At 38.7% G+C, this 14,203-nt stretch overlaps 1 protein-coding gene across 1 annotated transcript in view; it reads left to right on the top strand.

Moving 5' to 3' along the window:
- The first annotated feature begins 7,329 nt into the window (after positions 1 to 7,329).
- gbe1b (glucan (1,4-alpha-), branching enzyme 1b) overlaps positions 7,330 to 14,203 on the top strand; it is a 113,372-nt gene continuing 106,498 nt past the window's right edge. The window contains exon 1 of the mRNA XM_079481173.1: positions 7,330 to 7,530. Within this exon, the coding sequence (XP_079337299.1) occupies positions 7,427 to 7,530 (104 nt within the window). The 5' untranslated portion in view covers positions 7,330 to 7,426. The remainder of the gene's footprint in view (positions 7,531 to 14,203) is intronic.

The raw sequence follows: 14,203 nt of genomic DNA, 5'->3' as shown, positions 1-14,203 counted from the left end.
CGGAGGCAGGGGAGAGTGCGAAGCTGAGGGGCAGCTGGAGGCAAGACTGCTGACCAGTTGCTGAAAGGACCCCCGGATCAGCCTCTCCCGTTCCTCCAACGGTGGAGGCTTAACGAGGCCTGCCAGGAAGTAGGCATTCATGAGCGTCTCTGGCAGAAAACCCCGTCTTGCCACAGACGCTCGAGCATACTCACTCAGGGACCTATCTCCCTGAGGCTGGAAAGGACCATCGCCCCGCTGAATTAAGTCAGCAGTCGACTGCCACCAATGCTGGTGGTCCTGGCTGGCAGAGGACTGCTCACGGTCCCTGGCTGCCTGCTGGATTCTCTGGGGCTCGTTCATTCTGTTATGAACTGTGTGGAGAGAAGAACCCAATTGCAGGCAGACTCGGGGGTGAAGGAGATAACAATAAATTTTAATACACAATAAACACAAAACAAAGACTCACGATGGAGTAAAACCAAGACTAGACAAATAATAAGGACATCAGGACATGGACTAACTAAACTAGAAAAATAAACACTAAGGACAAGACTAAACTGACTCACCAAAATACACTGAACGAGAACTTAATACTTGACACAGCATAGAGGAACAAAGTACAAGATACAAGATACCAAATACAATGAACGAGCCCAGGACAATAGACAAGAGGAGGCTTTAAAGGGAAACAAACACAGGATAATTGAACAAGGGGCAGGTGTAGGTAATGAGACACTAATGGGAAGGCTAACGAGACAAAAGGGCGGGAAACACTGACGAGACACGAGAAAGCACATGGCATGTCAGAATCAAAACAAAGCCATGTCTTTCTCACACAAAACCTAAGGCTATGCCATGACTCCGCTGCAAGACCAAAAATAAACATGACATGATAGCGGAATCATGACATTTAGATAATATTTCAAAAAAAATTTTTCTTTGTTGGTTTAGGAATCAGATTCTAGGAGGGATGTTCCCTCTGATGCTATAGAGTTATTTAAAGAGACAGCGCACCTAAAAATGAACAATTCTCAATACACACGGAACCAAAGATATTAGATGTGATCAACATCCTACTTTTCCAAATGTATCTTAAAGTACTCGAAAGATCTTTTGTGTTAGCGTATTCACATTTATAAACAAGCATACGAGTCAATGATCCATGACAGGTTCTAAACAGTCTAGCATCGCTCCTCCTGACCACCGAAGTCCAGTGACGATTCATCTTCATCACGACCTCCAAAAGGAACTGGCGGGCCATACTAAGCTTGAGTGACCTATTTTAGCCCCATGTCAACAAGTATCAAGCAGTCCATCCTTCTCGTCCAGCCCGGATTTCACGCTCCAGGGATTCATGGGTAAAATGGCACGCTGGTTAACTCCTGTGGTATTGTCAGCAGCTGTCTGGTGTCTCTCCTCCCTTTCCGAGAACCAAGAGGCGTCACGCTCAGTCAGCCACCAAATGCTGGCATAAATCGACACGGTGACTTCCAGCCGCTGGCCCTGACTCCACGGCTCTGCATAGCTTATGTGGTGTGTCACACTTGTCATGCAGCAAGAGTACATGGGACTGATCTCAAGGACAGAGGACCGGCTCGCCAACAGCACTGGACCTGAATGCGGTCAGGCCTCAAGTGGGTTCGACCTCCGGGTGGATTTAAAGGTTTTGTTATGAAGAAACGGGATGCATTTAATGCGGTGTCTTCCGGATGAGACTTTTACCGGCGTTATTTTATGAACTGTTTGGTTCTTGAAGGTCAAGGTCTTTGTCTGTTGCGCATTCTCATGTCATTCCAAATCTGTATGACTCTATCTTTTCTTCTTTCATGAGAGACATTTTTTATGATGAAGTTAATTCTGCTCTCTATTTCCCAATACAATTAAAGTGAACGGGGACCGAGGCTGTCAGTCACTGACATTTTGTCTCACATCTCTCTCTCACATGAGGGTGAGCGAATAATGACATTTTCATTTTTGGGTGAACTATGCCTTTCAATTTGGGTGCGGTTGCAGATTAATGTCTTTTGAAGGTGACAAGGATTTGATTTCATAAAATGAGTTCCAGAAATAACCCACAGGGGGCTCTCTGGAGTCCTGTCCATGAACTGCGTGAAGGGTAAAACATGGTCACTACAGGCTGATGTGGCAATCAAGCAGATTTCAGGCAGAGGTCAAAGCGTTTTCAATGAAACTGTTCTGCAGAAAAGTTATTCCCTACAGGCCATTCTCAAGACATTCTCATTTGGATTGAAAGACGTTCAGGGCCTAAAGGCTTAAAACACTTTCTTTCTTTCTTTTTATTATTTATTAATCTTTGTGTTTGAATTAAGCATGTATCTGTTGTTAAACTGTAACTGCAGTTATCAGAGTTTTATTGATCAGGCATCATTATTGTTGATAGGGAGATGTTACAGTTATACACTGTAAAAATGTTGAAATTGTATTGGTAATCTCCTGCCATCTGTTAATGTTACAGATATTTCCATTAACCCTAAAACACAAAGCAGAGGGTCTTGTATCACACTGAAGGGGCTAATTTCGCGATAACTGCTGGCCGAATGTACATTATCCCGCTTACGGCTTCTAGCCACATGAAAAAAAAACTGTACATGAAATGTGAATTTGATTAGCTAATTTTTACAGAATGAAGACCTACCACGAAGAAAAGCCGCTTACAACTGGTTATAAGTTAAAAAACGAAGTTCAAATGTTATTTGGGGTGATCATTTGTAAATATAATGTCATATATGTTATTAAAAGACATATTTATATTATTTGTTTGTGTAATATTAAACTGTACCTGTCAAAAAGTTCCTTTGTAAAAAAATAGTGAAATTAAAAATGATTTTTAATTCCATAAACAACCTACCTTCCAAAATCTCTTTGCCGCATGATGTGTATTTTGGTGCGAGGGTGAGATTATACCGGCAGTCCAATGGCCATGCTTCCAATTTCCCAAACTCAAGAGTGTACCTCAGAGATTATGTATTTTTTTAGGCTAACCGGAAGTTAGCGCCGCACTGGTTCCCTCGACCGAAATCCTATGCATTTTTACCATAGACTTTCGGAAGATCACACATTTTTTTATTTGTGATTTACAAAGATTAATGATACTTATTAAGTTTTGTCTATCAAGATAATCTTTACAAATGAACACAATATTTGCTATTGCACACAACACAATAAATCTTACAAGGCGGGTAATAAGTGGTGTGTTTTATGTCAAAATATTTAGAGGTTTTGTTAAGCATAGATCTTATTTCAGTTAATTTACCAAAAACCAATTCAAAACACCCATAGACTGGGGCGATGGAACCGGAAGTGCTAAGATACTAACACGCTTCCGGTGTTTTGCATTCAAAAATACGTCATCTCTGCACCACTTTATTCCAGAAGGACGAAATGAAGCCTCGCCCAAGTTTGTCACAATGGGGTATATGCACACGGCACGATGACGTACCTCTGCTAAAATCTCAGCCGGCTAGGTCACTTCCGCTCTCATAGCACTAAGGGGATTTTTCACCAAGTGATCACGATGTGTTTAGTAAGAAAACGTTCAGATTTCGGTGAACCGACAGCACTATGGGTGAGCATTGTTAAGTGCCTCTGTGATCATGACTCTAGTAAGTGCAAAAGTTCACTCTGCTTTTTATCAAATCTGTTGATGTACCTTGAAACGAATAGCCTGAAGTGCTTCTCCTTTTTGGTTGTCCACGTATGGCAAAGTGTTTGAATATTAGAGTCACGTTGTTGATCGTAATCCTGTGTGCATTCTGAAACGAAACGCCATTCTTTCCAATGGCGCCGGACGTAACAGCCTGGCTGCGATTTTAGCCGAAGTACGTCATAGACCCGTATACACCATTGGGAAGAAAACACCATTGCACGAGACCTTTTATTGAATCTTTGACTTGTGGACAATTGATCAGTTGTAAAATTCTAGATCTTCCATTAAAGGAGGGACCAGAGCTGGCCAGACCAGATTATCACCGAGACTATGGCCATTAAGCGACCAAAAGGCAACTTCCCAGAACACCTGGAAAACCGCACGGCAACAACTGAATTCTATTCAGAACACATTAGAAACACAATGGCAACTACACCCCACATCTCCTCTGTGGCATCAGAAAATTAGCGTTTTTCATATTCTTGACTGCGTCTCTTTTTCACCCCCTACTCTGCCTGAATATAGATGGTGGATAACCTCACTGTTCCTCCCTCTGGCCCTAAGCAATAAGAGATGTTTACATAGACATTCCCTGAACTCTAATCACGAACTTGCAAATTTAGATCTTACCAGCTGTATGCCTAATGCACTAGAAGCAAAAAAAGAAAAAAGTTATATTTCATTTTCTGCGTGTTTAATAATTGGTGTCAGGTAGTGTCGAAGAAAGTTTGTCTGGTTCAGTTTAATTAAGTTTAGTTAATGTGTAAACACGTCTGCGTGAATCTGTGTCTGTTTTTTGTGTTTTCACTTTATATGTTTTGCTTACAGTCAATATGTTTTCTTGTACAGCTGCTTTGTAACAAGGAAAATGAAAAAAGCGCTATATAAATAAAGTTGACTTGATTTTATTATAAAAGTGCTCACAAAATTACAAGATTGCTATTTTAAGGTTACTTTAATTTAGGTTAATTGTGTCAATCCCACTTTGAATGCTAACTGGGTTCAAAAAGTAAACTGTTAATTCAGAATATTTTTTCTAAATCAACACACGTACACTATATTTTGAATTGTGATTTTTTACAGTATATTTTTGACTATAATCTCTCTTATTATAAGAATGTGGTTAAAAGCTCTTTAGCATATTTCTTAAAATCCGAACATATTCTGCAGCCTTGACTTTCATCTCAACCTCCACATGCTGCAAGAATTTCTCTGTTTCTGAATCAATGACCCACAGAATGAAATCGTTCTTTATAAAGCATGTAATAATATCAACATTCATAGTGGAACCTTGACCTTCATTTTCTAGTTTCATATGAATATTACCACAATGGTATTTAAATGCATACACTCATATAGGTCCAAATGACCTCACACGGCAATAATATGGGATTATTAGAGGCATTCACAGTGAATGTCATGCTAAAAATACACTCAGGTGATATAATTGCAAAAAAGATGTTAGACGATCCAGATGTGCATGTGCACAAATTGAATCTGCTTTTCTTTAATATGATTACATCTGTGACGCATGATTAAATCTGAATTAAATATACGATAAAACTGCTATGATGTAAGTCACATTTACTGATATTCTAATGATGTTCCACATAAAACTTCTTTCTCCTTAAATCTTAAGCATTTGATCAGACCGGACCGTTTCGAAATCAAGAGTGATGCAACCAGAGTTAAAAGAGGAATTCTCTGAGGGTTCACGCTTTGAAATGGGTTTTAATATTATCAAATACATGCAGATATGGGATAAACTGCATTGGCATCAACCATGTGAAAGCCCTGCGGGAGAATGTTACATTATTTCTGTGATCTCGCATGGTGTTTTCCTTATGATAAATATTTTGAAACACCAAGCGCGCTGAGATAAATGTTTCACAACTCTTCAACTGTGTGACGAATACAACTATACAGGATATTGAGTAAATTAAAGTCTGTTATACTGTAAACCTCAGAGTTTCAGGGTAACCTGAAGGGTACAAAATGCTACTAAGACATATTTTCAGGGTTAATTTCACAGTAAATACTTTTTGGCTATTTAGTTCTTAACATGCATTGATTTCTCTGCTTTTTATTAAACTCTCTTCCATTTGATCTCAGTGTGATTGTGAGCTCAGTCAGGTTCAAAGGACAATATATAAAGCTGCATATGTAAATAACCATATTTGTGGTCGTATAACTCTGCAAACTGTGTAACACATTGATTCAAGGTCAGCATCATACCAGGTATTGTGACAGAGCAAATCATTCATTTTGCGGTCAATTAAAGTAAATTATTCGCTATAAGTATATCGCTATACAAGTGTCACTTCTGTTCAAATGAGGTTTAACCTCTAATATAAAGTGTGTAAGTATATGGTTTGCTCTTTTTCAGGTTAAAGTGAATACATACTGCGGTCTTTACATCTAACCTTGACACTTATCAAGCCATATGGTGGTGTTCCATAAGGGTGGCATGTAACATATGCACAGTCTATGCAATATGCTAAAGAATAAAGAGATCCTGCAGGGCCAAAACTCCTCCTTAATGTATTTTTCCCTACATGATATTAAAATAAAAGAAACCAAGAAGTATGCTAGAAAAAGTCTGTATGCCTTATATGATAAATACCCTGTTAAAAATGTTCAAGGTCAGCATACGTAAGAGGTACTGCATTCAGTCACAAATTCTCGTTCAACAATTTAAGTAACCAATTGTGACCCAGTCTGTGAAATCCATAGGTTTGATTTTAACCATTAATTTCACTATAATCACAATGATCCTTTTTGCAGTTAGACCATGCAATGTGACCATTTAACTTTCATGAAGCCATAATATCTCAATTAGTCTCAATTCATTTTAATCTCTCAAAAAGGATACACATTTTTGTCTCAGGCTATTTTAACACATTACATGTAATTGCCTGTTTATTGTGTGTTAAGTAAAAAAAAAAAACACACAGAAAGTGATGAACTTTACAAGAGACACAGAGATGTGTTAAAAACAATAACAGAGATTCATTGTGCTGTGTTTAGGGTGTTTTAAAAAAACTTTATGTATAATACTCAGTGTGTGTATAAACATTTAGTAAAATAAATGTGAAAATATTTGAAGATTATGGTTTATTAGGTTATATAAATACGAATCAAGATAATAGATCAGATAATAAAAATGATACATTATAATAACACAATTATATACGAAGTAAAATAAAAAAATGATGCATTTTCTATTGTGCATTCCAATCGAACCGCAGTTTGGTTGTTTTAATTGAGTATTAAAACGAAATAACACAGTTAAACACAATGAAAACATGATAAAATAATAAAAACTTTTTTTCACTGATATATCTGTTGCGAATCAACTCTTCATGATATAAGAAAATATGAACCAGCAATTTAAGTGAATAATTATTTGATAAAACCAAATAAAATTACACCAAGTAATCTTTTAATAGTATATTACAACACATATATGAAGTATTTTAGAAATTCTCCTTATGAAAAAACAAGGGAACTTTTTCAAGGGCAAGAAGTTAAATGACCCTCTAGCCCCCCAAACGCTTCCGCGATGTCCTTATAAAGACACACGCAATAATGATTGAATGTTAAATTAAAACATTTCTAAAAGTCACACTTTAAAGTTTTCTTGTCACGTGGGCAACGCATAAAGAGATGACCCTGGTCTCATATGACACTGCGACACAACCCGCTGCTCATCGACACTTGAGTGAAAGGGGATCTGATCGAGTCGCCGCTGCTCGATTGCTTTGGTCTTATGCGAACATGGCAGCTTCAGAGGATCATGTTTCCAGTCCTCATCTGAACTTCCAGTCCCTTCTGAAAATGGATCCTTACCTTAAACCCTACGTAAAGGACTTCCAGAGGAGGTAACTGCGTCTTAACAGTCATTAGCATCTTGTCGCTGGAAAATGCTCCGGAGCTCTCAGTATCGCAATAATAATGGGATGTGATATCATTCAATACATTACCTAACGTTATACTCTCTGATATTACTGAGGGACACCTGCTATACTCTCGTCGCAGTGGTTTTTAATGGCGAAAGGCCTACAACAACATGTTGTGCGTAAATACAGATCTGCAATATGTTGATGCTGTTGTTTCCTCTCCATTGCATACGTTTAACCTCCAATAAAAACTAATGTCATGCATCGCCGGTCATGTTGTGGATGTACCTGCATTTCAGATCTGTTTTCGAGATCCGTTCTTATGGTTTAATGTGCAAAAACAGCGTGGCTTCGGGTTCATTTAATGCACGCGCGTGTTTTGCCACAACATACCATGACGTTGCTTGTCCTTCAATACCCAGTCACGTAAATTCGTATATATAGGTGGGCGGATCTCGCCCCGCCCACTTGTACTCGTACCAGGGGAGTTACGGTAGCGGTCACCTACTGCATTGTTGTTTTTGCATATAATATTGTGATTTCCATTTCATTTCTTCTGTACTGTTAATACTGTGTTGTATGAATACTGTCCGCAGGGTGCATATGTTCTGCATGCATTAAATATCTGGATGATGAGTTGGATTAACCAGACTATAGACCACTTCGCAAGATGTAAAACCTGGTCCGGATGCACTTCCGGTTTCGTTTTTATGAACTTTATTTCTAAATGTCACATACATTATTAAATCTAAAAACAGACCTCTTCGGGTGATTTAAACAATGCTGGTTCTGTGGCGGTCCAGAGGAACTTCCGGTTTCAAAAACGTTTGCACAAGATGCAACCAACAGAATATTTATAACCGATTTAAAATGCTGAACAAATGTCGTGAAGATGTATTTATATATATAAGACTTAAAAATATTCATATTTAGGGATGAATGATACATTTATAAAAATTTTGCTTAAAGCCCCACTGAAATTAAAATGAAAGTTTTTTTTCCTTTCAATATAAATAACAGAGTGAGCCTCAATAAGTGAGGACGTCAATAAAGTGATATGCTATTAAATGCTGACAATATTCGCATCTAGGAGATATAACCGATCTAGAAATTCCATGACATCAAGCTACACTTCAGCCTCTTGTCCAATAAAATCCGCTTTCTAAGCCGAAGAGTCCCGCCCCCTTGACTGGTAGAGCTGCTGAAGCGGCGCCTCATATCAGTCACTTTTTCGCACGTATATTGTGTTCTACATGGTGAATGAGATGTTGACGGATGTGGGGTTTTCTCTGGCCGATGTCCATTTTTAGGAATCAGGCCAGCGTTTTTAGTTATATTTAGCTTTTAGCCTTTTTCTGTCTTATAGGACAGTAGGAAGCCTGACAGGAAAGTAGATGCGAAAGTAGTCGATAGTGTTCAAACTATGTCGTTGAACGCCAGCTAACAATAGAGTTCCAAAAAGCTACTCGCATTATCAAGTGGCATTATTTTTAATAAGTAGATAAATAAGGCTAAATTAAGAACGAAGGATAAATAATAATTAAACTTTTACCGTTTTCTTGTGAAGTTATCAGGTAGTTAAAAAGCTAGCAGGCAGAGGGAGACATCACTATGTAATGCCAGTTGTAATCTGTTTGCCGAATGTCGCTTGTTCCATAACAATGCTTAGCTGCTCACAGATGAACCTGCTTGTTAATCGGCCTAATTTGTGACACAATCGGCCCAATATGTCTTGCACTCTATGCATTTTTCAGTTGATATTATTACGTCAACGCATCAAATAATGTTGAGTGGTCCAAGGCGTTATATGCACTGTTTATCGTAAATTTAAAAATGCAACACCCATCAAAAATCCAACCTGTTCTCACTCCCAACTCGTCACATATTGATGCTCGGTCATCGCCCCTTGGAGTTAACCCCACCCTAAACATAACCCCGTGAATAAATGTACAGTCAGAGGTATTTATTACACAAACAGACTGACCAAAAGCAGTTTTATGCCAATGGCATCGAAACATAACTCTTCTTCTGATAGCAATTTTGAACGTCTGTTGTTCGTCTCACCGGATCTGCTTAACGGCAGACGGGGATCGCTTTCTCATCTGTTCCTCGTACAAATTGATCGTTTTGTGATGGTACCCTTGGAATATCTAACGTTATATTTTTGAACAACATTGTTTCTTACATGACCCAAACGTCATCATTGTAAATTATATACAATATACAATTTCATAACGATGGTAGAACGTGCGTGAAAAATGGCGCCAAAGGAGTACCCTGCACGTTCAAAAGTGAAGCCGAGGGACGCCGACTTAACGTCAATATGTGAAGAGCCGGGAGTGAGAAAAAAAGACATCATTATAAATATATACGTTATTTTCATAAAAATACATAAGCAGGCTTGACAAACAGCAGTAGAAAGATGCGATATATCCCGTTTGGAACGCACCGTTGATGAAAGGCATTTCCTGGAACTACGTGTGTAGTTTGGAGTTTCTTCACGAGTGCGCCATCTGGCTTTCAGATGCAGCAGCTGTGCATAATAAATTGCAGCTAATCGCCAAATCGTGGGCGGTTTATTATCATTTCATCGTGCAGCCTTGATAAATAAATAAACTACTGAACCATAATTATACTTCTTATTTAACAGGTTTGTAATTTGACTATATATATAAGCGCCGACCTAAAATTGGTACTCCATATTTCCTGATTGCTTTTGCCTGGAGATTTTGAATGCACTGTACCAATTAAATGGCACTTAATTTCAATACAGTGGGTGCACTGTCAGAAACCCAACTGTTCAGCACCCATCATCTAAATGCACGATATACGTAGTCCTATGGTACTGTCTTTACATTTGATTATAACGATAATACTGCCTAATTGCATTGTTGCACCGATTAAGTGCACGCGGCACATTTTGCATATTTATGACTTCACATTCTCCATTCATTAGTGCCATAGAGACCACTGACAAGTGAAATGGAGTTCTTCATTATCGTTTTAATTAACACCAAAGTCTTGAGGGGTAGCCATTGAGGTATCTGAATACATGTGCACGGATGCTAATTTTACCCTTCTCTGCAGGACCGCTTTTCAAAAGTGGAATACTGGCGTGTGAAATGTGTCACAGGTTGAATGAGGGAAAAACCTCATGGGCTCTGCGAACCTCCGATTATTAAGGAAGTCTGTACTCTTCTTAGCGTGCTTCATAAAACTCTTAAATGAAGGTTAATAACGTTTCAAATTTCAATGCGCCTTTAATTTGCTGTGGTCAAGAGCCCAAAGGAATGAAGAAGCGCAAATGAGATCTCAGTTGTTTCTCTTAGACCGCAGAGAGATGAGGTTGAAGGCAAATTGTAATGCTTCAGTCATTTGTTTAGATGTTTTTTTCTTTTTGAGAAAAGGACACAAGTTATTCTCAAAAATTTGAAAAAATAACTCTCTCTTACTGTGTATATACAGAACAGATAGGATGTGGTTGGGCACATATTTCATATTTTAATTCGTAGATGCTGGAAAAACCCACTGTGTAAATGTAAAAAATCTGTTCAGAGGCTATTGCATGGATACATTTTAAATATACATGTTTTAATATGAATCAAATTCAAGTATAGAAATATGGGATCTCGAAATGTGAGCCAGATTGTGTCACAACCGATATGATTTTCCGTGAAGAGTGAATTTCAATCCGAACTGAACTTTGCATTCAGTTTTTTTTTCCCTGTGGTGAATACTGTGTATTGACCTCGGTACCATTGTACCTTGATAAACAAACACTCTAATAGGGTGAACTGATGTATATGGCTTTAACAGAGGCTAATCATTTACACATAGCCCTGGCTGTCTGTAATCCACATGGGCAACATAGCCGACGGGCTGGCCAACTAAAACAAAATGTGCAGGAGCTTTTTTTCATCCTCGCCTCCATGAATATTTAAATTGAGCAAATTCTCCTCTGCTCGTGTTAGTTTTATGATAACAGACTAAGACACACGTACTATGTACCATTATTGTCGAACTTTTTTGATGATCTGCCGTATGTTAAGGTTTAGATCAAGTTTCACGTTTATTTCCTCCACTTTGATGCATTTATTGAAATCGTCTCGCTGGAGGCGTGGCTGTGATGGCCGCCAAATGAATCAACACAATCTCACGAGAATTCATAACTATTTTCAAGATGGCTTATTTGTTTGAATTTGTATGGTCTCATTTATACGTTTTAGTAAGATTTGCTTTAGCGCCAGTGATGTTATTTATAAGGGCGGGGTTAGGGGAGGGGCTTCAGTATTGCTTTTTTCTAATAATCGTGCGTTTTTTTTTGTATGATTCACATTTTATAAATTCATACGAATTAGCTACCTCATAACATAGTTACAAATTCCTGTGAGATCGGGTTGAATTAACTAATTTATATTTTGGACTTTTTAGCTGTTTGCCTAAAAGGCTTGTCTTTTTTATCATCTTTGTGAAGCTTGTACACTTTCTTACACAAGTCTAACCCTAACAGCATTTGCATGGTAGGTGATGTTTTTGTTGAATAAGTTGTTTTCTGTGCGTGTGAGGTCACGTTGAGCCCAAGCCCATTCAATCAGCAAAGCTGCTTTTCTCAGGCTTCAGAGAGCCCCGGGTAAAACTCGCACCTGTCCCCGAAAGCCCATAAATAATTGTACATAAGCAGGTGCCAGCGCAATAGCTGCTCGGCTCTTGATCAAACCCGGCGTCAGAAGCCCCTGAGCAACAGGAGTGTTTCTTATGAGCGCTAGCGTCAAAATCAACAAGGTCTTGCAGGCAGCTCTAAATCCTGCTGCGAGTGAAGAGAGGCAATGAAGTGTCAGGAATTCAGATGACTAAAGAGACTCTGTGAACTCACAACGGTGATTGATACGTGTTCTTCTGAACGCTTGTTCGCTTGGGCTCAGAAAGGTAAGTTTTTAAACATTGTTATGAGCCATTTGTTGAACAAGTCTATGACAACCTGCTTTTCTGTTGCAAAAGAGAGAGTTAATTAACAAAATCAGGTGCCATGTACGTATCTACATATACAATTTTTCAATTGGACTCAGACTTGATCTTTGTCTGATGAGAGAAAAACCTGTATTTAACACATAGCTGAATAGTCCCAGGACGCACTATAATGTTCACTATTTATGCATTCCATAGAAACTGTATTGGCTGTATTTCTCTGTTCTGTATCATTCTGTTTCGATGAATATTGTTTCTGTTGCATCCAAGTACTTTTAATTTCTTGTTAAGTTTCTCTAAATTAACATCACTGTAATGTTTTTAGCTGTGAAGCTGGCTTGTTGAATCAACTTTATACTTTACACAGCGGGTTTGCCAGTATAATACAGCACATCGTGATCAGAACGAATACAGCCAAATCACCCTATAGCCCAAGACTGGTTGCCCACTGAAGCTAAGCAGGGCTGAGCCTGGTCCGTACTTTGATGGGATCATTGCAGCCAGGTTACTGCTGGAAGAGGTGTTAGTGAGACCAGCAGGGGGTGCCCACCCTGTGGTATGTACGGGTCCTAATGCCCCAGTACAGTGATGGGGACACTATAGTGTAAAAAGCACCGTCCTTCCGATGAGAAGTTAAAACCGAGGTCCTGACTCCCTGTGGTCATTAAAGATCTCATGGCACTGATGGACAGATTCCCCCTCCACTGGCCTTTGTCAATCATGGCCCCAGCCTCTGAATTGGCTCTATATCTCTCTCCACCTATTCCAGGTGTGTGGCGAGCGCACTTGCACCGGTGTACTGTGGCTGCCCTCGCATCATCCAGGTTGAGAGACCCACCTCTAGGGCTCTAGACTGCGACTAAATGGGTGCATTTTGCGACGAGTTTTTGAGACAGCGCAAGTGTTTTTTACAAGTACTTGTTTTGCTTTAACACTGCGAACAATAAAATGTATAAATTTTCATACAAAATGACATGCACATAGTAATAATTTGGTCTATGGTGAGTTCAAACAGTCCTGTAGCTCTTAAAACTTCTCTGAAGGCTGTTCCTCTTTAATGATGAGCAGAACCAGACCACTGTCAACTGCAGTTAAATGCATAGACGGGTAGTATTTTAACACTATTTTAACACATTTACATTTCTGTGCAAATGTAAACGGTTTTAAAACTGTTCCACAGAATTCTGCAGATTATTTCCCAGATTTTAGCACAGAATTAACCAAAAAAGTCTGCAGATTCCGTATGACCCTGGTACTGACTAATGTCATATCCCTCTGATATTAAAATAAAACTGAGTTGAGTTGAGACTATATATATATATATGATGTTATTTCATGAAACAAGAAATATCTAAAGTTAGCAAGGAAAACAATCTTTCAAATGGAATAACCAGCCATTGGCGCTTCCTCTTGTTTTAACCAAAAACGCTGAACCTCTAAACTTCAGAAAACATTTGATTTCTCTGAAATCAAGACACGATTGCTTTTTTTTTGCTTATTTGTACATACTGTACTGTGCTTCATAATGTCAAAGAAACTGTCTGTGAGCTTCTTGAATGCAAGGTTTCAACACTGTTTGTAAACTTCAGTAATGTGCCAAATGCATGAATTCGCACAGAGCGCTAGGTGCTAATTTGCATGCTTTACACATTGTTTAATTATTTTGACTAGCGTTGCGTGGAGTTGCTTT

The sequence above is a fragment of the Barbatula barbatula genome (genome assembly GCF_947034865.1).
Source record: "Barbatula barbatula genome assembly, chromosome: 19".
NCBI classification, from domain to species: Eukaryota; Metazoa; Chordata; class Actinopteri; order Cypriniformes; family Nemacheilidae; genus Barbatula; species Barbatula barbatula.
The sequence above is the reverse complement of the archived record's forward strand: the minus strand, read 5'-3'. Positions and strand labels throughout refer to the sequence as shown.